Raw genomic sequence first — 24101 nt, 5'->3', positions numbered from 1 at the left:
CTACTCACTAACAAGTAACAAATACTTGAGAGTGAAAAGTAGATCTAGCTATCCAATTGGAATTTGGCTCGCAACTAGCCGTGGCTTCATTTTAGCTAGCAATTTTGGAGCCTGCGGGATGATACCTTCCATCCAGAAATCAAATGTGACGAACTACTACTGGTTACTAATTGATACGGAAGATTTTCCCAAATAATTATCGTCATTCGTCGTCGTCGAAAAAGCGTATGCTAATTTTTCAAACAGTTTTGTCTAGATAGGGAACGTTTTCACACCGTAAGTTCCGTAAGCTTTCGAATTAACTTTGTGTTGAATAGTAGCTCCGTCCCTATAATTCTCATTACATTCACAAATTTATTGTCGCCGTTATTCAGTTTAGAATCACGGTCTTAAATGATGTTTATTTTTGTATACTTTTCATAGCCGCATGTCCTACTATTTCGACGTCCGAGCTCCGAAAGAATGATTGAAGATTTTCTTTCCACTATAAAAATGGTAAATGTTACATTCCTTTTCTCGTTTAATTTCAACTCCGTACGTTAACCTTCGAATAAGTGGCAATACAAACACGGATGAGCAAAATCATTCAGCTGACCAAACCCAAGTAGTCATAATTCAGTGTTCCAATAGCAAACTAAAAAGTACATGTAGATCAGTAGATGTTTAGTACACTTATTTGTTTCTATCAATATCTATCTTACAATATTGTTGGTATCCACTCTCAAACCGATTATTTTTATGCGGATTTCGTCGTCCTGTTGAATGACATCTACATCCTGATTTTTGTAGCAAGGTGGGTTTGAATTAGCATAAAAAATCATGTCTGATGGAATGTTCTAAAGTGAAATGAATAGTTAGTTAGTTGGAGAGAAATTTAACTCTTATCTGAAAGTACACAGCATACGTGTCTGGATATGAAACATGAAAGAGGTCCAATTTCTGTAACCAGACCGACCTGCAAACACAAAAAAAGACCAATTGCTTCATAAAAGTTAACAGCAAATTAAAATAAGATTTCTTGCCTTATTCACTTGGGTTACCACTGCATCAAAAACTTGCCCTTTGAATGGTCGAAAGACAATTGCCTTGTATTTCACAGGGTATCCGACAAAACCTCTCCCAGGCAGAATGAAACCAGCACCAATATTGTCAATAGTTGTCACTGCTATGACAAATCCATAGCTAGTTTATTGAAAAAATATAGTTCACAATGCCTAGTTTCATATTTTATCGAAAAAAGCATTACTTTCCAACGCAAGTGCCTTCAACTTCTGTAGAAAGTTTTTGTCTCACAGTTGCCATCAATTGTGGTCCGAAATAAAAAGGATGCAAAAGAATTTCGTGTTCTAAAGCAATCTGCGAAAATCAACAATTCAAAATTAATTGTATGGTGGAGAGAAGAAGAAAATATTCTGAAGTATTTTACATGATAGAACATTCTGATCGGTTCTGATGGTGTATCAAAATTTCGTTCAGAAGTCAGAACGTGGTTGAACGTTGAACAACTCTTACGTCATTTTTGCCGAGTCATCAAGAAAAAACAGTCCCTCCAACCACCGCTACGGTACGCGCTAGTCGACAAGTCGACTTTTTTCTCTGCGGTACCTTCGATTTATTAACTCGCCCTTTTATCCCATAGGCAATTACTGATTGTGTAACTTCTTGGTTTAACTTGCTTTTACAATTTGGAACATGTAAGCCAATCGTGTTCTTGAGGTTTCCTTTGTGCGACAGGGCTGATTAATACGTTGATGTATTGATAATGATAAGCGAAGGCTGAAGCACAACTAGTGTGCTCAATTGCCTCTTTGACCGTGATAGTGAGTTCATCAATGGTTTATTTGGCCGATTTGCGGAGAAATCTTTCTCCATTTAGACTTAGTTGAACTAACTTTTCGAGTTTTCGTAGTGGCACTCAGGTAGCAAGCTCAACGGTACGGTTCTTATATAACAACAAAAAGAGGCAAAAATTAATCACAAAGTTTTTTTTTTAAATACTGAAATGCTCGAAAATTCGCGATAGTGGAATCCTTATTTACCTTATTTATTCCTATTTTTCCAGTATAGTTTGTTTAAGATCTTTGCTGTACACCTGAGTATCTGACATAATTTTTTTTACAGGCACGTGTGGTCGCACTAGACATCCTGACGTTAGCGCATTATTTTTTAATGTTTGCGTTTAAGTCCCTTTTACAATTGTTTTATTCTTCAGCCGAAGATGCAGCTGTTACCGATACATTTATAATTTAATATAAATAGAAAACATTTCATAGCTTTTTTTAATGAGTTCGTACTGATAGTGGATGAAATGAAAAATAAACATGTAAAGGTTTGATTCATTTGTAAGTGGGTTCATAGGTAGGGTAGTATAGCCCAAGTTCAGTGCCATAAACTGAAAATGATAGGAATTTTAATTGAATCGTCATTAACTTGACGACTTAAGGTGGGGTAATTTTCCCGATAGGGATTTATCGGCAAACGACCCTGTCTCCTCCCACCCACCACCCCACCCCACCCGACCCCACTCTACCCACCTCCTACTCCGACTGTGCGACGACGTCTCTTTCTTCTACGGCTCGATAGCTGTTTTCGGGGTTTTTTACTCGATTTCTCTCTGGGAGGTGGCGCTGTTCCTCTCGGAGAGATAGGGAAACGATTTTCGTTTGGGGGGTTCCATTGTTCTTTTATGCGATTTGCGGGGGTTTTCGTCACGGTATTCAAATTGCGACCGTCTTGTAGAGGGGATGCTTTTACATTGCAACGTCGTGATCCCGCTTTGATTGAGATAATGGGGTCGTTGTGATTTAAATGTAAAAAATAATCGCTTATTTTTAGTTAGTTTTTCTCCCGACAGGTGATTCTGACGCCAATCCATAATTCAAGGCCGACGAACTTCAACGCGGCCTTGGATTGGATTCAAAAACAAAACAAAAACAAAACAAGGCTGGCTGCTAATCAATCAAATCAACTGAATCAAGGCAAGTTTAAAGCAAAATGTAGTCAAATTTTAAATAATGTAGTTAGTATAATCCTTTGATTGTAAATTATTTTCCCTACTACGTAAAGCTGGTACAATAGCCGTACGGTTTTTTATATACCGTAAAGCATTCATTCATCATGGAGTCCAGGTATAAATAATTAAATTCTGTTGGTCTCTTATTGAAATAAAATTGTCCTTACTTAACGAAATTCAACTTTGGATATATCAATGGATGATTTACGATGTGATGGTAGAACAATGCTGGATTATCACCCTATAATTCTTGAAACTACATTAGTTTCCAATGCCAGTGGATCGGCAAGGCTGAGACTTGCAAACTCATCAACATCTGGAAAATGAAATTTGCAAATTCCTACAAAGATCCTATGCTTCAGGTGGTACTTAATTAATTTATGTCAACTTTCTTTATTGACACGACAGCAATGTTGGGTCATGTATGTTGACATATTGATATAGCTGATGTGATATTTCCACCAATCAACAATTTCTCATGAAACATTTTAATGGTATTAAAAAAGATCATGAATCAATGTGGAGGGAACCCTTATGATGCAGTGTCATTGGCTGAGAAATCGGCCCTTTATGCAACACAAATTCCATCTATTAAAAAAGCAACCATGGACGGATATCAACATGAACTGGAGCTCTCAGATGATCCTTATGATACCAAGAGACTAAACACAGAGAACATTCCTTGTGTACTGACTTTGATGAAGATTTGTAGGTTAAAACTTTGAATTTGAAATAAATAGTCTAATACTAAGTTTTCAGGAGGTGGTGTCCTGGTGGCACGTTGCGAACATGACGCTGTCACCGTTGGATCGGCTGGTGATAACCAATTTATCAACATCAAAGCTCTTAATGAATGGGACTCAAGGGTATGCATATTTACTGTTCGTAATGAAACTGTGTCTTTAAAATAATTTTGTACTTCAAGTTGTCTGGTGAAGTCGAATGGCGCCAGAAACTGGACACTCAGCGAGGTGCTGTTCAGGCCAACGAGCTGAAGAATAATGCATGCAAGCTAGCAAAATGGACTGTGCAAGCTCTGCTCGCCAACTCTGATTGGATTAAATTCGGGTATGTGAAGGCTCCTGTTGTCGTTCGAACATTATTGTAACTAATATTGTTTGCTTCAGATATGTTTCACGTATGCACTTACGAGATACATCGCGTCGTGTAATCCTTGGAACACAGCAGTTCCACCTGTCAGATTTCGCATCGCAAATCAACCTTAATATCGACAATGCTTGGGGCATTCTCCGTTGGATTAATGATTTGTGTATGAAGGAAGAGGATGGCAAATATTTGTTGGTGAAGGATCCTAACAAGCCCGTCATCCGCCTTTACAAGGTGCCCGATAACACGTTTGAGAGCGACGATGAAGCATTTTTCGGAGAAGGAGAAGGTTTGAAACCAATCAATATCGTAACGTGCGTGTGTAACTGCTGGCTTACTTTTATTGCTTGGGTGTTGGCCTCTCTTTTTTTTTACTAGCAAAGATTAAATAAACACGTCCAAGCAGTTAATCAAATTTCCCTACATTTGTACGCCGTGTTACGTTTTGCTTGAATTCGAAGCTCGAGCTTTGTATTTATGTATAATATCTAACCACTAGTGGAAGTGCTTGGCTTCTTGGGGGAAAAAAACCTAATTAGATATGCGACATGACTTAAGGTAGTTTTAAAAAAGGCGCTATAAAACGCATGATTTCATAACGACAACTACGAAATGGTAAATAACAATGTATTCATTTTTTACACATGAATAGAAGACGAGTAACGGCTGATACAAACAAAAGAACAGCTCTTCCACTAATTCCCCAATCTACACTTAATACTACGTTTGTAATGATCGTTACATGGAATAAAGCACTTATGAAGCTTCCAGTTTACTTATACAGCGTTACTTTGATTGATTTCATCAAAAACATACCCTTATTTGTCTTGAGCAAGATTGATGTCTTCAGGTGGGTTACTGCAGTGAACAACAATTATGATGTTCGTTTCAGTCATCGGGTAAGCAAGCCAACGAATATCTTGACCGATCCCGTGAACTTCCTTTTCAGTAGATTCAGCAAATCTTTTCACAATTGAATTAGGGGTAGCACCTGATATGGGCTCGACTTTTAGCATAACCATATTCGTCTCTACGGTATATCGATCAACTTCCACAACGCTTTTTCCAACCTCTTGCGCAGTAACAGCCAATTGACCAATTGTTTGGTGAAAATATGATCTTGAGCTACCCTGGTAGGTCCCTTTGAAAGTGACAAAATTCCGGCTGCGGCCAAAATACCCGCCTGCCGCATTCCTCCTCCAAGTGCTTTTCGACAACGATGAGCCTGAGTATGAGTGTTATTGAATACCTCCAGTTCATGTTGATATCCATCCATGGTTGATATTTTAATAGATGGAATTTATGTTGCATAAAGGGCCGATTTCACAGCAAATGACACTGCATCATAAGGGTTCTCTCCACATTCATGATCTATTTTAATGCCATTAAAATGATTCATGAGAAATTGTTGATTGGTGGAAAAATGAGAAATTGATGATTGGTGGAAATATTGACAAATTCCCCCCAAAAAACCTAAACCCCGTGAAAAAAACACCCTATCGGGAAACTCGCGCGCGAAGCAAGGGATCGGCATGAGGATCTGTTTTTACGTTATTGAAGGTTATGCCATTAGGCTACAGACGTGACGTGACTAGCGTGTCCGTTAAACCGTTAAGGGTTTACTTTTACTCAAATGCCCTTGTACTCCATCTCGCGACAGTCATGGGAAATTGTTGCTTCTTTCGATTTCTTTACCGTTGAAAAAAACATGGCGACCACGATGTGCGGTATGCCGGTATTGTCTCCTGTGGCTGCATTGTCGGCTGTCGGAAAAGAGGCGTTTACTGGAATACGTCAACAATTGATGTCATACCAAAAAAGCAGTGTAAACTGTAAAGCACCGTGAAGCGTGGATTGTGGTCGGGGAGAAGAACAATTCTCCACAGTTAGTTTAGTAAGATTTGTTGAATTTCAGCGAAGAGTGTAGTAACAATTGAAAATCAGAAATGAAACTCTTGAAATAATTATGAAGCTGCTAATAGTAATCGTTTATTTTATTCTTTTTAGGTAGCTGGAATGATGGGGGTACCAGTGGTGAAGCCAGAAGAGGTAACAGGTGTTGCTTTCATCTTTTCATATCTCTTTTCACACGCCAAAGTTCCTGAATATTTGTTATGTCTATAGTGTAAGTGTGTAAAGTAGATAGGGCAGAGCGAATTTTTTTGGTACACAGCAAATAAAGCACACTGTATTTTGATAGGACATCGCATGACATTTACATCAAGGCAATTTTTGTGTTGGAAGGGTTAGAAAGAAGTAGTCAAACGTGTGTGGATTGCCAAACTCAAACTTATCTTTTGCATAAATTTCTTTTAAATTGATTAGCCATGGAAGCCTTATTGTCTCTTATTAACATCTGATAGTGTGTAAGGCCTTTTTACATACTAAGTCATTTCTTAAAGACACAGGATTAGAAAGAGGTAGGAAACATACTTAAGCTTTAATAACATAAAGAAAATTAAGTACAATTCATCAGTAAATCAGTAAAGATATTTAGTAGAATTCTGTTTTATTTGTTCCACTTCCACGGGCTCCACCCACAATTCCACCATGTATTAACATTCAAAAAGAAAAAAAAAAAAGAGGAATGATTACAATGAAACAAAAAATAGTTATCCTCCCCTCCCCCCCGCTAGATACGACATGAAGCTTTTGCTTTCGCAGAAAATAATGTGAATTTGTTTGCAACGATCTTTTATATATCCGAGCCGAGTCCTTTCCGTCTGCATTCGGTGTGAAGAGCAAAACCCGAATTTCAACACATTTTTCTGCTTAGCAACGAAACAAAGCGAGTGTCAAAACATGGTCTTACTTCAACCGTTTTATGAGAAGCTTTGATTTGTATTTTTTTTATTTAAAATTTACCTTTTTTTTTATCTTTTTTTTTTTTTTTTTTTTAGATTTTCTTCTCTGACCGCAGGTGCAAGGATTACGTGTTTGAAACTTAGATAAGTTTGCAGTAGAATATTTTCAAAAAAAGCCGACTCTCCTTCATCAAACGGTTCGAAATGTAAGATTTATTCATTCACCGAAGAAACGAGTCAAATGACTCGAATGTCAAATGTGGTATTTTTAAAGTGACTAAAGTTTAAGCCATGATCATTTATCATTTGATATTTATTTTGATATTGGTTTTTGTAGACCCATCCCCAGCAACATCAACCTACAGAAAGAAAAAGGCTAGTTTCTATGGCCTTGAAGTTCGCGGTGATCATTACGCAAAACGTGTCATGCAGTGGTGTAGAGGTTGGGTGAGAACGACACGTGTTGCATTATCAAAAAGGTCCAACAGCCGCAAGGCTTAGGAGGTGAGGGTGAGAAAAAAATCGTATAAAAGGAGAGAGAAAAGGCGATTGAAACCAGTCGAGTGAGCATCTCCGACACGGCAACAAGGTCGCATTCGCAATCACGTGTAAATATTCTGTATTTTTACGTGGAATTTTCTATCAATTTATATTTTTTTTTCTATTTGATAATATGCCCGTTATTATTGAATATTGTCTAGTTAACTATGGCGTCGTGCAGCTATTGGTTGTTTCGTCGATTTCTGGGTCGACCACTGGTGTGCTGATGCCCCTGGGTATGGCGGATACCAAACCGCAACGCCTTCGCCTTACTACACTACAGCAAACGCAACGACCAGTTACTACACTGAGGTTGCACAGTTAGGTTTACAGTTACACCACCAAGGGTCCAGGTACACCACAACTTGTGCTGCTCCGAGCTACTACACCGAAGACCAGAAGTTTTATTATTCCCCGGGCTACACTACCAAATCGCATGTGCACACCCCCAAGGCTCGGAAGTACTAAACCCCCAAGGCACCTGAGACTACACTGTAACTACGTATGCTGTCCCAAGTAGTACACCAAGGCTCCAAAGTACTGCAGCACTAAGGCACTGGACTATTACACGACTATACATGCTGCTCAACCTACGACACCGAGGCTCCAGCTTATTACACCACCAAAGGGGTCGAACACAGTAGCGCCCAAGTACGTAGCATCTCCGACACCGAACACGGCAGCCCCGAAGTTTCGAATAATCTTCGTTTCAAACAGTGGAACGACAAAGAGTGAGGGTGAGCTCTTTATTATTGTAATTTTTTGGAACATGTACTAATGACTTGTTTTCTTTCCTTGTCTGTTTTTCCGACGAATTTACTGCAATCCCGTCTAATTGAATAGCAAAGATACCGGCGGCGTAGCATTCGTACGTGTACACCGCTTTAAACTTGACATTGTTGGTCGGAAAGCCGAACTTGACGATGGCCGTACCATCACCTACGACAAGTGCGTTATTGCCACAGGTAAACATTTTATGCCAAACGAAATTCATCTTTAAAAGTCTCAATGATTACTCCTTTATGGAATGTTGAACAACTTTGATAATCTTCCTGCTTGATAGGATCTAAGAGTCTACTTAAACTGCTAGCAATCTATTTCTGTGGTTACGAATAAATACGAATTAAAAAATGGCCTTTTTTTCTTGTAGGTGGTATGTCTTTTCCGATCCCTGAGCGGTGCCCTCAAAGATGCCCACGAGCACGTAACGCTGTTCCGCAACATCGATGGCGGTAACATAGGCCGAGTCCTCCCTAAATATTTGAGCCAATGGACTTCCGAGAAGGTGAAAGCGCAAGGTGTCAATGTGTTGCCCAAAGCCAATGTTGAGGGTGCAATTTTGGAAGACTACAAGTAAACAGTTATTTCAGTACATGTTTTAGCGATGTTAATTAAAATCTAGAATTCATTTCAGCAGATTTAAACTAACCATGTCATCGCTGTTGTTGACTTGTTAAATTAGATTCTTATTATTGGGTATGGACTTTATTTTTTATTAGGCCGGAGATGCTGCCTTCTTTTGTGATATCAAATTGGGTCGTCGTCCGATGGAACATCACCACTTTGCTGTTGTATCAGGGCGATTGGCTGGAGAGAACAATACTGGCAACGAAACATGGATGAACAACTGCAGTGCACTGTCACCAAGTGCATTCTTCGTCGTATTATCAGTACGCAATCGGGTAAATATTCTGTTTCATGGAGTTTGTATAAATTATTTGTTTTTATATGTTAATGTACCATATTGAATATTAATGTTCAAATCAATTACCGCCTATTTGATTGTAGTGTCGTGCTGTTGCCGTTTGTCGTATCGTTGAAGGTTGGGTCGATCACTGGTGTATCCATGTCTCCTGGGTATGGCGGATACCAAAGCACCACGCCGTCGCCTTGCTACACAACGACAACATTCGCATCAACCGGTTACTACACCACCAAGGCTCCAGAGTATTACACCGCAGCTAATGCTGCCACGAGCTATCCAGCTCGGCACCCGTTTTGGTGTGTCCATTCTCGAGAAAAACGATTAGCTGTTATTACTATTTGAGCCTGTAGCTACGTAGGACAAGGTCGATTAGGGACTCTGGCTATATCTATATTTATCATTCTTTCTCCTTTCAACAGAAATCGACCAAGAGTTTTGGGACAGTTACTAGTGGTTGCCCAGCAGTATAGCCAAGACGAACAAGGGCGGGATGTTGGTTGGGGGGAAACCTTATCGCTCTTCGCCTATTTCGAGAATGGTCTGTCGATTGGCTTGGGAAAACGGTTGAAAGGTCATCGACTGTATGTGCTCTCTGCTGACCAAAATTTTGGGTATACGCATCACTAAATGTGTCTGTGTGTCTGCCCTGCTGTTGTTTGCTCAATCTATAATGGGCCCAGCAGCAGCGAAATGGACGGCCAAATGTCTTGACAACTGCAAACAGACACGTGTCGCATCTTTTTTCGGGGTTTCTCGGTATATAGAGACGACGTCATCATCTTCCACTTATTTTTTTTCGCCCGGCCAACAAGATAATGGCAATTACATTTCGCAATCGACTCTGAATATAACTCTCAGCGCGCACATTTTGCCCAGAAAATGCTGTTGACTTTTGATAACATCACTAAACTAGTCGAAGAAAAGGGGGGCTGCTGGTGAGAAGAAGACCTGCTGCACCCAAGAGAGAGAAGGGGGGTCTAGTTTAACAGCGAACAAATCTGTTTGTTCTCCAAATTCAAAAGGCATACCTCTTGTTCCAATTTTTTAAATTCCTTTCCCAACTTTAATCTTCTCTTTTATGAATTAAAATTTATGAAAGGAACTTAAGTAAACTTTGACAACTGACGTGTTATCTTTGGGTATAATCTTTTCAGCTTTTTCATGATTTCTTATTTTTCTCTTTTATTATTCACAGGTGAATAAATATGGATAGTCGGCGCGCAGTTTTAAATTTTTAATCCTCGACGGAATCAAGTCTCATCGTCCTCCGCATTCGTCACCGATGGATGCTCATTGTAGTAACACTTTTTGTTTGCAAACTGGAATGGAATGATTAAAAGGCCCTAAATTGAGACTTTCGTCGCGTATAGTTTTCACCACTTTTGTCTTTCTTCTAGAATCAAATTAATTAGTCTCCCCCATCATCTGTAACGTGTCTACTCGTATAATTCCGTGTTCTAATATGTGTCAAAAGATTCTCTAGCATCTCTGTGATTCATGCGGCGCTCTGTTCCGGGTCTGTTTTCCACCGATTACTCCGAGCTCTGAGAAAATTCAACGGAAATCCCGCTCAAGTGCTGCTGGTATAATTATAATGATTCTTTTTCCCCCCTATTAAAATCATCCAGTTGAAAGTCAAATTGAGGTGAGAGAGAATATCATCATCATCCGATTCATCGCGACTATGTATGGATTTTTTAGTTTTTTCTTTCCCCCCTTAGCGCCGGACTTTCTATGATGACAAAGTATTTTACTATATTACGTGTGTTTCATTTTTCCATGGATTCTCATTTTGTAATAACTGGGTCACCAATTTTTATTTTATTCCTTATTCACTGGTCGGGATTCGTTCAAGACAGACAGTCCTTATATCGTAAGGTTTTTTTTTTTTTTCAAATAAAATGTTTTTATTACTGAATAAATGAATCGGAGATTTTGACTTGTTACATGTGTCCTTCAAATTTCATTCTTCCATTTTTCCGTATCTTATCAGGAAGAATTCCGGGAACGCGCTAATAGCGCTGAAGGTGTCAGCCAATCAATAAGATATCAGATGTCAATACAAAACCATTTGCGTCTATTTTTAGGAAATGTTTGCGATAAAATCTATGTACAGTGCCGAAGAAACGATATAAAAAACAAAAATTCAGTGAATCCTACGTATATGTCAAAATTATATTTCCTACTTTCTAAATCAGAGGCATTCTTTTTCAAATTCCGATTTACGTATTTTCTAGAGCAGACTTTTCAAATTCCCGCGTGGAGCGCATTGGAAAGAAATACTACAATTGGCAATGTTGAATGTTGTCAGTCTGTCTGATGTCGTCTGAACTTGGTGAATTGTGATTTGATTGTGAGCAGAGCTTGTGACCACGTGAAATATTGGAATCGCCAGAATGTTTTCCTGATAGCTTTTCAGCCACTATTATTTAATTTGTCTTATCCTTTTGCTGCCAAAACTATTGTTGCTAATTAGACATAACCAGTTAAACACAAAATTTGTCCATTTTACCAAACTTCCTTCGGCCAAGTGATGAAGTGAGTACAGGCCCATTCTTTCCCATTTAACACGCCATGTTCATGGATAGTGGATACTCAGTGTAGTTGTTACGCCCTGTTTTCCACTCATCAAAGTCGTCGTTTGTTGAATGCATCATCCAGTTGATACAGGTAAAAACAATAATAGCCTAGTCATAAATTTGTAAATACTTCTTAACATATTTAGTTAATATTCATCCAATTATAGGCAGTTTCTATTGAGCTTGGTAGATCACTAACCCCAGTGTCAACATGTTTTTCAACAAATAATGCATTGACAGACAAGTATTATTCTTCTTTTGGTTTTAAATTTTTTATTTTGCGTCATAGATTGTATTTTCTGTCATAAGGAAAACTATGGAAAACATCCTCTAGCCCATGGGCAATCTTCAGGTTTATTGCAGCAACTTTAGAATGTTTTTGGAACTTTTCAGCAACTTTTGTCATGTACAGAAACAATTTTAAAGCAAGTAAGTGAATCGTGATAGTTGTGGCTTTTCAAACAGTCAATTTTCTAATCTACTTTCATTCATTTTGTAAAAGCATGTCAAAGAAGTTTCCTTTCTCCAGGTGGTGCTGGGTGCTGGGTGCTGCCTTGTCATGAAGATGCCTGTTCGAGAGGGTCTCTACTATATTGCAAGGCAGAAATTATGTGATGAAAACAGGAAATCTGAAATGGTAATAATGTACTTGTATGATAAATCAAGCATTTTGTTCTTGATGTCGAAGACAAGTGACATCTTATTTTGGTCTTCTAAATAGAACTTTTGTTGAAAGTTCTTGTAAAGAGTTGAAATTTTGTTTGATCAAACAGAACATAAATTCCCTTAATTCTTAAAAACCTGAAATGAAATCTTTGTGATGTGATGATCTTTGGTCATCTTGATTTCTTTTTCTCTAGTTGGGTGTAAATTTAAAGTAAATCATTATTGGCATCCTTTTTTTTACATTTCAAAATGTTTTTACTTTATTAATGTTTATTTTACTTTGTAGGTGTTCATGGTCAGTTTGGTGCACAGTGGTTTTGCAGACATTTTCCAGTTAAGAGATGTGCTGAAATGGAGCTTGTGTAGACTTGCAGTTCAACATTATACTTCAATGTGTCATTTGCTTATGTTGGCGCCCATGCAGTTTGTGCAGTGTTGAACAGTTGGGTAAAATAGTCAATGTTCTGTCAGGCTTATTTTATCGGCTGCGTTTTGTAGATATCGTCGACTCTTGCTACAGGCGTTGAGGTAATGCTTGATGTACAGTCTCGTTCAATTAGTATGACCTTTAGTTAAAATATCCCTTCTCATTTCAGTTCAATCGTTTGCTGCCGTTCCGTTCCATAGACTTGATCCATCCGTGAACTGAAGTTGCTGAAATTCAAGACTCGTCAAGAAATTATGTAGATGTAGATAAAATTACAAGTGCATATCTGGGCTCCCTTCTTTTCTGTGGCCCCATTTCCCTAACTAACTACTAACCAACGCCCGCCGGTGGTCACTCACCCGCTGTGAAACCAGGAGGAGGGGAGGGCTCTGGTCGAACGGGGACTTGGAAGGCGCATGATCCGATGAAAACTTTTGGAGGGTCATTAGTCTAACCCGGAAGCCTAGTATGACTACATCTCCCCAGCAAAACTTGCCTCGTACTTCTCTCTTCTTCTCGGTCCAGATAAATATCTCTGGGGGCCGTAGACATGTCCTATAACAGCATGTGCGAGTTAAACAAAGCAACCCACTACCCAATGAAACAAAAAGCCATGGTTTATTATTTGCGCAAATCTCCGTCAGTCAAGTTACAAATTTTTCTAATTCAACAACTCGTGTAGAATTTTGCATCTAGTCTATTAGTGCAAATCGCGATTCCATCATGTGTGTGGTAGTTAAGAAAATGGTTGTTTAAAAAACAAACAATGGGGTGTTCTGTGTAGCCAAAAAAACTCACCATTGTTTGTTTTTTAAACAACCATCTTCATAACTACCAAACACATAAGGATCGCGATTTGCACTAATAGACTAGTGCAAAATTCGACCGAAATTGTTGAGTTTGAAAAATTTGTAACTTGACTGACGCAGATTTCCGCAAAACTAAACCATCGCTTTTTGTCTCATTGCCGCAACGGTGGTGGCGGGTTGCGTTTAAACTCGTGCAGTAGTAAACCGTCTTGAACCGGACGCTCTGTTTATTGAATTTTTTGAACGTTTTTAAAGAGAAATAAAACTTAGTTCATGCTATATATTTATTTTTATTCATTACAGATATTACAAGGTTAAGGTTTAACATTGGTTTATAGGGTTAAGGGTATAAATTTAAGGGTTTGTGGGTTTATGTTTTCGGGATTGAAAGGATTGGAAGGTATATGTTTGTGGGGTTTGGAGATTAATTGGTAGGGTAACATTTGTAGGGTTATAGATTAACCGAATTTTTATCCAAACTTGAAATATCCTCCCTCCCCCCTCAAACATCCTCTACTTTCCTTTCCCAATCCCGGAAACATGTTTATTATTTGTTGACATAAACAACCCATATTTGTTTTTGTTGCTTCTGAACTTATAAACGGTAAACTGCAATAGTCACGATGACAATTTAACAAAATATGATAGAACTTCAGTAACACAACATCACCACCAAGGAACGGCCAATTGAACTTGATGTAGAAAGATCTTTCTCCAGCATAGGCTGCAACAACGTGCCACATCGGACAGCAACTATACGAACATACATGATCAACCTATAACCAAAATGAAAGGAATTAAATAATCTTCAGCATCAATGGAAATGCTGTCAATTAAAAGACGAATAAATGTCACTTTATGTTATTTACAAGAATTGAAGCCCTCAGCTGGCTACGTCAAATCCATGTGTAAGTTGGGCAGCAACAAAGAAGCTCAAACTCCACCAGGGTTTTAATCCTATTTAAAAAAACAAAAAAACAACTCAATTACTATCAAGCAACAATTCTCAAATGACAAAAAAATTTGGACGAAGTTAAGTTGAACTACAAAATCCTTCAGAATAAATGTTGCAAAGGAATGTACAGTTGGCAAGCTTTTCAAAGGTTCAATTTCCACAACTGAAATCCGTTGAAGAGATAGGCACTAACTAAATCTGTAGTCTCACAGTTAGAAAGTTGAACATTATATTTACCCGAATTGTTCTGAAGTGTTTCTGACAAACGTGAAGCTGGTACAGGAAAAAGAGACATTTTGGCAAAATGTTCGGCTGCTCAGGCCACATGATCAGATGAAATTGCCATGTAGAAATTATAGGCTGTTACCAGATACCAGGGTTTTAATCCTATTTAAAAAAACAAAACAAAACAACTCAATTACTATCAAGCAACAATTTCTCAAATGAAAAAAACATTTTGATCGAAGTTAAGTTTAACTACAAAATCCTTCAGAATAAATGTTGCAAATGAATGTACAGTTGGCAAGCTTTTCAAAGGTTAAATCTCCACAACTGAAATAGGGTGAAAAGAACTAGTTGAAGAGAACTAAATCTGTAGTCTCACAGTTAGAAAGTTGAACATTATATTTACCCGAATTGTTCTGAAGTGTTTCTGACAAACATGAAGCTGGTACAGGAAAAAGAGACATTTTGCAGAATGTTCAGCTGCTTAGGCCACATGATCAGATGAAATTGCCATGTAGAAATTATAGGCTGTTACCAGATAAATACCTAAATTCACACACAAATGATTAACACAGTCACATCCAAGAATCCTAAGAGCAATTACCATTATTACGAATAAAAATGTCAAGAAAGAAAAGTACGCCGTATTATCCTCCAATCCAACGATACGTTTTCAACATGTGGTTTCCAATCAGTGTTTTAAGGGTATCGCCATTTTGTCGCCTGCTACAAAGTTTTTACAAAGTGCCCAATATTGCAACCAACTTAGGATTCAAAACTCATTACTAGATGTCGCCAGTGTCGCCCTTGTTGTTTTTACATCGTGAAAGGAGGCAAAATGGGCGAAACAATTTGATGCTAATTAATATTTATATTCCTGTGATTTCATATACCAAATTGAACTTCGTATCAATATAGGTTTATCTTTACCTAATTTCCTTATTTTGATACTGTACCAACTTATTTCTTCAAATTTTAGATGCATACTGTCAGTCATTCCAAAAAGTTGACTCAGCGCTCAGTCACTTTCCCTCCAATAGACCCATCATGTTGTAAAAATCCTAAAACTCATCTGTGAAGCTCACATATAGTGGAATACAAATGTGCGGAGACAAGGTATTTCCCCATTCTGCTACCACACCAACCACACCACGTCAAATGCCATACTAAATTCATCACCATTCACATATGATAAAGGTAAGCATCAATATAACCTATCACCACGCTACTGAATACTTCATAATGACACTTTCTTTAGCATCAGGAAATTTACCTCAACCTGAGGAGTATATGGCTGTTGGTTGCTGTGATTTCCATTTTGCGGTTTTTTATCATGAAAACTTCAGTGTGCTTGTTAGTATAGGTAAAGATTGAAATGCTTTATTAACTGTTATATTTTCAATTCATTAATGCAATAAATTTTTTTTACAGAGCACATAATAGATCCTTGAGCCAATGCTGACCTTTGTCCATGAAGGAAGAGGGACATCCAGCAACGTTCTGCTCCATCCTTATCGACCATCCTTACCGCCGTACGCTCATCTAGCTTCACTGCTTTTGCTGCTACAACTTGTTTTACTTCACCGACGAGTTGGAACACTTCAGTGGTCGCTACCCTTTGCTGTTACACACCTGCAGTTACTCACCACGGGATTATGCCCAGGTACCCGACAATTGACTTACTTTCGTAGATTATCTACTAATAATCTAGTTGCGTTAAACTCTGTGTCTGTGTAATAATTCAAAAATCAGGCCCTTCTTGCGCGCAAACAAAGTTTTACTTGGACGTTTCTTTTTTCTAACTCTAGATGGCTTTTTGAAATTTGCAGCTGTCAAAACAGTCAGTTTCAGTTACTTTGCACATCTTTTTAAACATTTAGTGGCAGGCTATTTTGTTGAAATAGTTAGTGATAACTAACGATAATTATTCCCCCAACAAAGCTCACTTGTTAGATTTTTAAAAATGTGTTTTTTTTTCTACTTCCGGTTTTCTCATTTCTGTCAGTAGTTTAGTAAATATTGATCTGACGCACAAAAGAACCACATATTCGTGATCCTCGTAAAATTTGTGGTAAAGTTCATGTTCTGTTTTTTACGTTTTCGTACTTCCGGTTTTGAAAATTTTCCTGAACTATAGTTCAGGAAAATTCTCGATTTTGGCAAAATTTTGGATTTCGTTTAAATCACACCCAATCGACCCCAAATTTCATGGGGATCACGAATATGTGGTTTAATTTGACGACAGCTCAATGGTTGAGGCGCTGTGGTTACTTCCGGTATACTTCCGGATTTTTTTTTTAAGACTAGCAAGTGAGCTTTGTTCTGTTTACAGTTCTCAACATTGCAAGCTTGATTTAAACTTTAAAAAATTGCATATTTAAATCTTTGAGCTAAAACACCTGATTATTGTTTCTTTCTGTATTATGTAACTTTTATTGGCATGTCAGTAAATAAGAATTGTTTTCTCTTTATTCAGGTAATGCAGAGGAAATTTCGAGAAGATGGACACCATAACGTCGCCGGTATCTCCAAAGTGTCAGTGCGGATCATCATTTGTTGTTGGTAATATGTGTTTGTTTGTGTTAGTTAACCCGTTGTCTGCCACGCCTTTGTTCTCCCCTAGCTCCTTAGCACGGGCCGCGCTGTTCGGCTTCGTGGTTTTCATGCCGCGGGGTCGGAGAGTCGCCAAGCCCAAAATTTGCCGCAAGGCAAGCCTGTTAGGCAATGCACCATAGTTCCCCCTTTTCAGCACGGACTTGTCAGCAATGGCAAGTCCCACGTTGGCCATGGATCCTTCAGACGTGGCACGTAGATTAGTAGAAAGCAACCTACGGGTTGTATGGCGTGGCAGCCAACGGGTTAACTTAAGTGTATGTATGTATGTGATTGTAAAATGTGGTGGAATTGTGGGTGGAGGTGGGACAGAAAAGCAATTCCTTTTAATGATTTTGTTCGCTGTGTCTTAAAACTTATAATAAAAATATTTTTAGTTCACGACTTGTATATTTTTTACAACTTTGAAGTTTTACATATGTTATAGGCAAATGACTTTCTTACTCTGATCAACTCCAGACCCTTCAAATAAACTTCTATGAGAAACCAAACACTATCTGCAACCCCTTTGTAACACCAAATAAAGTTAAAAACAGAGCTGTTAACATCATTTTTCTTTTAAGTAAACACCACAATACGTTTCTTTCGTAACTTTCCCTGTAAATGAAGTTCGTCCCACATCAGAACATGTCGGAATGCAGAGCGAATAGAGCAATAGTCACTTCCAACATGCGAAATAGGAAAGATACAATAAAAATCAGAAAACGTCGCTGTAGTAAGTTGGAGAAGCGTAGGGTGTGGCGTAATATTCAGGTGCCTTAGTGGTGTAGTAACTCGGGATAGAGTAATAGTTCGGAGCTTCGGTGTAGCTGGTCAGAGCAGCGAAAGTAGTGGTATAATACTCAGGTGCCTTGGTAGCGTAGAACTTAGGGGCCTCGATGTAGTAGTAGCTAGGTGTAGCGTAGGTTGTGGTGTAGTAAACTGGAGCCTCGGTGTAGTATTCCGGTTCAACGTAGTACGAAGGAGCAGCCGCTGTGTAGTAAGTCGGGGCTGCGTGATACTTGGCCGCCTCAGTTGTAGTTGTGTAGCTTGAGGCAGAGTAATACTTCGGGGCTTCAGTGTAGTGCCTCGGGGAAGCATACGTTGTGGTGTAATACTCTGGAGCCTTGGTGGTGTAGTACTTGGGCGGCTCGGTGTAGTATTCAGCCGCTTTGGTGGTGTAATAAGTTGGAGCCTCGGTGCATAAGCTGGGGCATCATACGTGTAGTACTCCGGTGACTTGGTGGTGTAGTACTTGGGAGCCTCGGTGTAGTACTCAGGATCTTTGGTGATTTAGCTCGGGGCAGCATTAGCTGCGGTGTAATACTCTGGAGCCTTGGTGGTGTAGTAACCGGTTGATGCGAATGTTGTCGTTGTGTAGCAAGGCGACGGCGTGGTGCTTTGGTATCCGCCATACCCAGGAGACATGGATACACCAGTGATCGACCCAACCTTCAACGATACGACAAACGGCAACAGCACGACACTACAATCAAATAGGCGGTAATTGATTTGAACATTAATATTCAATATGGTACATTAACATATAAAAACAAATAATTTATACAAACTCCATGAAACAGAATATTTACCCGATTGCGTACTGATAATACGACGAAGAATGCACTTGGTGACAGTGCACTGCAGTTGTTCATCCATGTTTCGTTGCCAGTATTGTTCTCTCCAGCCAATCGCCCTGATACAACAGCAAAGTGGTGATGTTCCATCCGACGACGACCCAATTTGATATCACAAAAGAACGCAACATCTCCAGCCTAATAAAAAATAAAGTCCATACCCAATAATAAGAATCTAATTTAACAAGTCAACAACAGCGATGACATGGTTAGTTTAAATCTGCTGAAATGAATTCTAGATTTTAATTAACATCGCTAAAACATGTACTGAAATAACTGTTTACTTGTAGTCTTCCAAAATTGCACCCTCAACATTGGCTTTGGGCAACACATTGACACCTTGCGCTTTCACCTTCTCGGAAGTCCATTGGCTCAAATATTTAGGGAGGACTCGGCCTATGTTACCGCCATCGATGTTGCGGAACAGCGTTACGTGCTCGTGGGCATCTTTGAGGGCACCGCTCAGGGATCGGAAAAGACATACCACCTACAAGAAAAAAAGGCCATTTTTTAATTCGTATTTATTCGTAACCACAGAAATAGATTGCTAGCAGTTTAAGTAGACTCTTAGATCCTATCAAGCAGGAAGATTATCAAAGTTGTTCAACATTCCATAAAGGAGTAATCATTGAGACTTTTAAAGATGAATTTCGTTTGGCATAAAATGTTTACCTGTGGCAATAACGCACTTGTCGTAGGTGATGGTACGGCCATCGTCAAGTTCGGCTTTCCGACCAACAATGTCAAGTTTAAAGCGGTGTACACGTACGAATGCTACGCCGCCGGTATCTTTGCTATTCAATTAGACGGGATTGCAGTAAATTCGTCGGAAAAACAGACAAGGAAAGAAAACAAGTCATTAGTACATGTTCCAAAAAATTACAATAATAAAGAGCTCACCCTCACTCTTTGTCGTTCCACTGTTTGAAACGAAGATTATTCGAAACTTCGGGGCTGCCGTGTTCGGTGTCGGAGATGCTACGTACTTGGGCGCTACTGTGTTCGACCCCTTTGGTGGTGTAATAAGCTGGAGCCTCGGTGTCGTAGGTTGAGCAGCATGTATAGTCGTGTAATAGTCCAGTGCCTTAGTGCTGCAGTACTTTGGAGCCTTGGTGTACTACTTGGGACAGCATACGTAGTTACAGTGTAGTCTCAGGTGCCTTGGGGGTTTAGTACTTCCGAGCCTTGGGGGTGTGCACATGCGATTTGGTAGTGTAGCCCGGGGAAGAATAAAACTTCTGGTCTTCGGTGTAGTAGCTCGGAGTAGCACAAGTTATGGTGTACCTGGACCCTTGGTGGTGTAACTGTAAACCTAACTGTGCAACCTCAGTGTAGTAACTGGTCGTTGCGTTTGCTGTAGTGTAGTAAGGCGAAGGCGTTGCGGTTTGGTATCCGCCATACCCAGGGGCATCAGCACACCAGTGGTCGACCCAGAAATCGACGAAACAACCAATAGCTGCACGACGCCATAGTTAACTAGACAATATTCAATAATAACGGGCATATTATCAAATAGAAAAAAAATATAAATTGATAGAAAATTCCACGTAAAAATACAGAATATTTACCCGTGATTGCGAATGCGACCTGTTAATACGACGAAGAATGCAGTTGTTGACGGGTCGGAGATGCTCACTTGATTGACTTCTGTCGCCTTTTCTCTTACCTTTTATACAATTTTCTCTCGTAGTCGACATCAACGATACAACACCCGGCAGCAACACACCGCCATAATTAACTATACAATACACGATTTGAACATTAATAACTAGTCATATCAACAACTGAAAACAAGTTAATTGATTTACGACTTGAAATAAAAATGGACATCTACCCATGATTGCGAACTGATATTACGAAGAAGAATGGAGTTGTTGCCGTGTCGGAGATGCTCACTCGACTGGTTTCAATCGCCTTTTCTCTCTCCTTTTATACGATTTTTTCCTCACCCTCACCTCCTAAGCCTTGCGGCTGTTGGACCTTTTTGATAATGCAACACGTGTCGTTCTCACCCAACCTCTACACCACTGCATGACACGTTTTGCGTAATGATCACCGCGAACTTCAAGGCCATAGAAACTAGCCTTTTTCTTTCTGTAGGTTGACGTTGCTGGGGATGGGTCTACAAAAACCAATATCAAAATAAATATCAAATGATAAATGATCATGGCTTAAACTTTAGTCACTTTAAAAATACCACATTTGACATTTGAGTCATTTGACTCGTTTCTTCGGTGAATGAATAAATCTTACATTTCGAACCGTTTGATGAAGGAGAGTCGGCTTTTTTTGAAAATATTCTACTGCAAACTTATCTAAGTTTCAAACACGTAATCCTTGCACCTGCGGTCAGAGAAGAAAATCTAAAAAAAAAAAAAAAAAAAGATAAAAAAAAAGGTAAATAAATTTTTAAATAAAAAAAATACAAATCAAAGCTTCTCATAAAACGGTTGAAGTAAGACCATGTTTTGACACTCGCTTTGTTTCGTTGCTAAGCAGAAAAATGTGTTGAAATTCGGGTTTTGCTCTTCACACCGAATGCAGACGGAAAGGACTCGGCTCGGATATATAAAAGATCGTTGCAAACAAATTCACATTATTTTCTGCGAAAGCAAAAGCTTCATGTCGTATCTAGCGGGGGGGGGGGGGGGGGGGAGGGACGACATATCGATTAAACACAGCCGATAAAATAAGCCCGACAGCCATCAGGCAACATTTACCATGTTACCCAACTGTTCAATACTGCATTTACTGCATGGACACCAACATAGGCAAATGACACATTTAAGTGTTATGTTGAACTGCAAGTCTCCACCAAACTCCATTTCAGAGCATCTCTCAATTGGAAAGGGGCTGCAAAACCACTGTACACAAAACAGCAACACCATAAACATCAAACCAACCACGAAATCCTACAAAGCAAAAGAACATTAATGAACCAAAAACATTTTGAAATTTGAAAAAGAATACTGAAATCCAATTTACTAAATTTAAAATTTATAATAAATTGAAATTAAAAAAGAAACCAGGAAATAATTCTTTACATCTACTCCAATATGTTACAAAAACTTGGTAATACTAAGTGGGAATTTTTGTTCTAGTAGTTCTCGTTTGATTGGAAGAAAATTGAAAAAAAAAACTCAGTGGAAGCTGACCAACAATGTGACTATTTTTGAACAGAACCAATTATTTGGAAGGAGGAAATATTAACCCTAATTTTCTACATCACATCAAGTTAAACTTTTCTGTTGAATACAAAAAAAAAACAAGCAAACAAAGAAAACGCAAGACTTGCCAATACAACCAATAATATCAATATAATTACCAATTCAAGAAGTCTTCCTGCAGTGACACTTCAGATAACACCAGCTCAATAAACTGCATGCAGCAGCTCAACTTGACTCGATCACACCTTTCACCAGCTGGCTGCAACAAAACCATGTTAAATGAATGACAGCCATGAAGCTCAGACTTTGTTGTGTTTTCAATTTCTGCAACAGTTGTGCAAAGGGATCTCTGTCTCTGAACTAAACATAAACTAATAAAACCTATTGCATTATTACAGGGAAATTTATCATCAAAATTACTTAACAAGCTCTTTAGTGATAATGCACGAGATGAGCCGTAGAGCCGAATAGATACAGCTAACAATCGCCGACATTTCGGCGATTACGAAACATACAGCTGGTAAAGGTAGCAAGAAGAACACCTATCACTGGCTGGCAGCAACAAAACAATCTGCACATAGCGCCTTTGACTGACACTCAGAAGCTCAGAATTTACCAGCCTGTTCTAAGACATCAATGAAAAAATATTCAATGAACCTAATACTCATCATAATAGTCAATTGCAAAATTACCTCAAGTGCGAGTAATAATTTGTCAGGGTCCAGCAGGTCCAGCTATTAATATGCATTACTTGACATTGAACACATCACCATGACATCACAAAAGGGGCTAACAGCAAATTGGCGCCACTCCACTCCAGCAGTCAGGGCTAAATTAGTAAATTCTTCAACTTTGTGTTGTCATATCTGTAAAAAAATGAAATTTTTCAAACATGTTCTATTTTTTTCTTTACAGTTATTACTTTACTGCAAAATCCACCTATGTATATACATACTCGACCTTATTGAAAGACTTTAATTTTCACACTTCAACTTTTACTTAACTCTTCTCTGGAATTCTACAATTCTTACCTTACTAACTGTGTGAAATTTTTTTCTTCTCTCTAAGGACAATTCACACGCGGTGCTTTGCATTGCTGTTTCACTACCACGAATTCTTGATGTGTACGCCTCTTAACCGACAGTCCGACACCACCGACACTCGCAAGTCGCAACGTGTTCGGTCGCCATATTTTTTTCTTTTTTCTTTTCGGTAACGAAGGTCCTAATCAACAACATTGGACGACTGCCGCCAGATGGCCCACAGCTCGACGATTTCGCCATCTAGGCAGAGTCATCCGATATAGGTGGTTAATTTGAGTACAAGTTCTACTATAAACCGTTAACGGTTTAACGGACTCGTTCATTTGCCTTTACTATTACAGTATAACCTTGAAATTTTCTGTGAAATGTGGCACATGGAACTCATGGGATAATGGTTAGTCGCTTAATATGATAATATATCCATTCAATTCAATGCTGTTGAGGTGCGTGTTGGTTTTATTCTCCAAAGAGACGGTAGCCTTTGCCTGCTTAAGTAGTGCTACTTGCTTGTACGTTTCTACAAAAAGGATACGACAAATTATGATCGATGATGAACTTAAGAGTTTACATCAGACAACAGAGGCTCGCGCTACCACTTTCACTTCGTCCTACTTCTCTATATTCCATGGAATTTAAAATACTCAGACGGTCAAACACAACTGTCTGGAGTTTTCAAAGTCTTAAACGCTACATTATTCATTGGAGACGAGAAAAACTGCAAGACGGAACCGACCTGTAAGCTTCACACTGGTTACATCCGTGCCGGCTATTGCTTAAATGATTGAAACCTTGACGAACCATGATTTTTTATCAACAGGAATGATCTCTGCGG

General features: G+C 38.9%; 4 protein-coding genes and 1 long non-coding RNA gene across 17 annotated transcripts in view; 2 read left to right on the top strand and 3 right to left on the bottom strand.

The window, feature by feature from the left end:
• Positions 1-507: 507 nt before the first annotated feature.
• LOC124195405 (DNA-directed RNA polymerase II subunit RPB7-like) lies at positions 508-1529 on the bottom strand. 2 transcript variants are annotated; one of them, XM_046589794.1, is made up of 6 exons: positions 1427-1529; positions 1247-1356; positions 1023-1182; positions 896-955; positions 702-836; positions 508-634 (listed from the first exon to the last, which is right to left on the bottom strand). In XM_046589794.1, the coding sequence occupies exons 1-6, from the start codon at positions 1436-1438 to the stop codon at positions 587-589; spliced, it is 525 nt and encodes a 174-aa protein (XP_046445750.1). In that variant the 5' UTR covers positions 1439-1529; the 3' UTR covers positions 508-586. The 2 variants fall into 2 exon arrangements, with proteins under 2 accessions (XP_046445750.1, XP_046445751.1); XM_046589795.1 differs by having other exon boundaries at positions 905-955.
• A 1481-nt stretch (positions 1530-3010) lies between these two features.
• Positions 3011-4530, top strand: LOC124195537 (exosome complex component RRP42-like). Of its 2 annotated transcripts, XM_046589984.1 has the most exons (5): positions 3141-3375; positions 3520-3717; positions 3773-3879; positions 3939-4081; positions 4141-4530. In XM_046589984.1, exons 1-4 carry the CDS (start codon positions 3337-3339, stop codon positions 4006-4008), a joined length of 414 nt encoding a protein of 137 aa, XP_046445940.1. In that variant the 5' UTR covers positions 3141-3336; the 3' UTR covers positions 4009-4081; positions 4141-4530. The 2 variants fall into 2 exon arrangements, 1 of the variants encoding a protein (XP_046445940.1); XR_006875261.1 differs by adding an exon at positions 3011-3128 and having other exon boundaries at positions 3235-3879.
• Positions 4531-5859: 1329 nt separating this feature from the next.
• Positions 5860-24101, top strand: part of LOC124195517 — a 67845-nt gene continuing 49603 nt past the window's right edge. The window contains exons 1-10 of one of the 3 annotated variants that reach the window (XR_006875246.1): positions 5860-6014; positions 6128-6169; positions 7021-7130; positions 7262-7532; positions 7626-8201; positions 8308-8429; positions 8615-8817; positions 8964-9146; positions 9253-9465; positions 10365-11115. The gene's annotated coding sequence lies outside the window, so the exon portion shown is untranslated. Of the gene's footprint in view, positions 6015-6127; positions 6170-7020; positions 7198-7261; positions 7533-7625; positions 8202-8307; positions 8430-8614; positions 8818-8963; positions 9147-9252; positions 9469-10364; positions 11116-24101 lie in introns of those variants that run through there. The other 2 variants (XR_006875249.1, XR_006875248.1) reach the window with 2 other exon arrangements.
• LOC124195518 lies at positions 13920-15581 on the bottom strand. The gene is made up of 5 exons (XR_006875250.1): positions 15435-15581; positions 15237-15376; positions 14843-14992; positions 14520-14607; positions 13920-14426 (listed from the first exon to the last, which is right to left on the bottom strand). It is a non-coding gene; the product is annotated as an uncharacterized LOC124195518 (long non-coding RNA).
• On the bottom strand, positions 17820-23416 carry LOC124195516. 9 transcript variants are annotated; one of them, XR_006875244.1, is made up of 13 exons: positions 23258-23416; positions 22919-23092; positions 22647-22846; positions 22385-22586; positions 21793-21971; positions 21313-21422; positions 20894-21181; positions 20628-20797; positions 19960-20535; positions 19732-19853; positions 19344-19546; positions 19015-19197; positions 18795-18908 (listed from the first exon to the last, which is right to left on the bottom strand). XR_006875244.1 is itself a non-coding variant. In XM_046589956.1 (7 exons), exons 4-7 carry the CDS (start codon positions 19771-19773, stop codon positions 18732-18734), a joined length of 537 nt encoding a protein of 178 aa, XP_046445912.1. In that variant the 5' UTR covers positions 19774-19848; positions 19960-20535; positions 20628-20797; positions 20894-20955; the 3' UTR covers positions 17820-18731. The 9 variants fall into 9 exon arrangements, 1 of the variants encoding a protein (XP_046445912.1); XR_006875238.1 differs by having other exon boundaries at positions 19412-19546; positions 21257-21422; positions 21780-21971; positions 22647-22851; positions 23258-23405; XR_006875239.1 differs by having other exon boundaries at positions 19412-19546; positions 21780-21971; positions 22647-22851; positions 23258-23405.

This window comes from Daphnia pulex, chromosome 6, assembly GCF_021134715.1.
Source record: "Daphnia pulex isolate KAP4 chromosome 6, ASM2113471v1".
In the NCBI taxonomy this organism is placed as follows: Eukaryota; Metazoa; Arthropoda; class Branchiopoda; order Diplostraca; family Daphniidae; genus Daphnia; species Daphnia pulex.
The sequence above is the reverse complement of the archived record's forward strand: the minus strand, read 5'-3'. Positions and strand labels throughout refer to the sequence as shown.

What these genes read in the sequence shown, in the direction of transcription:
- LOC124195537 (XM_046589984.1), top strand. Translation starts at nt 3,337, where the DNA reads ATGAAATTTGCAAATTCCTACAAAGATCCTATGCTTCAG. An exon ending in ACAAAGATCCTATGCTTCAG is followed by an intron (nt 3,376 to 3,519) that starts GTGGTACTTAAT and finishes GTATTAAAAAAG; the next exon opens with ATCATGAATCAATGTGGAGG. An exon ending in GTGTACTGACTTTGATGAAG is followed by an intron (nt 3,718 to 3,772) that starts ATTTGTAGGTTA and finishes CTAAGTTTTCAG; the next exon opens with GAGGTGGTGTCCTGGTGGCA.
- LOC124195516 (XM_046589956.1), bottom strand. Translation starts at nt 19,773, where the DNA reads ATGGCCGTACCATCACCTACGACAAGTGCGTTATTGCCACAG. An exon ending in GCCAATGGACTTCCGAGAAG is followed by an intron (nt 19,198 to 19,411) that starts GTGAAAGCGCAA and finishes ATTTTTTATTAG; the next exon opens with GCTGGAGATGTTGCGTTCTT. An exon ending in TATTATCAGTACGCAATCGG is followed by an intron (nt 18,909 to 19,014) that starts GTAAATATTCTG and finishes ATTTGATTGTAG; the next exon opens with TGTCGTGCTGTTGCCGTTTG.
- LOC124195405 (XM_046589794.1), bottom strand. An exon ending in TATCCAGACACGTATGCTGT is followed by an intron (nt 837 to 895) that starts GTACTTTCAGAT and finishes ATTTCACTTTAG; the next exon opens with AACATTCCATCAGACATGAT. An exon ending in GAGTGGATACCAACAATATT is followed by an intron (nt 635 to 701) that starts GTAAGATAGATA and finishes TGTACTTTTTAG; the next exon opens with TTTGCTATTGGAACACTGAA.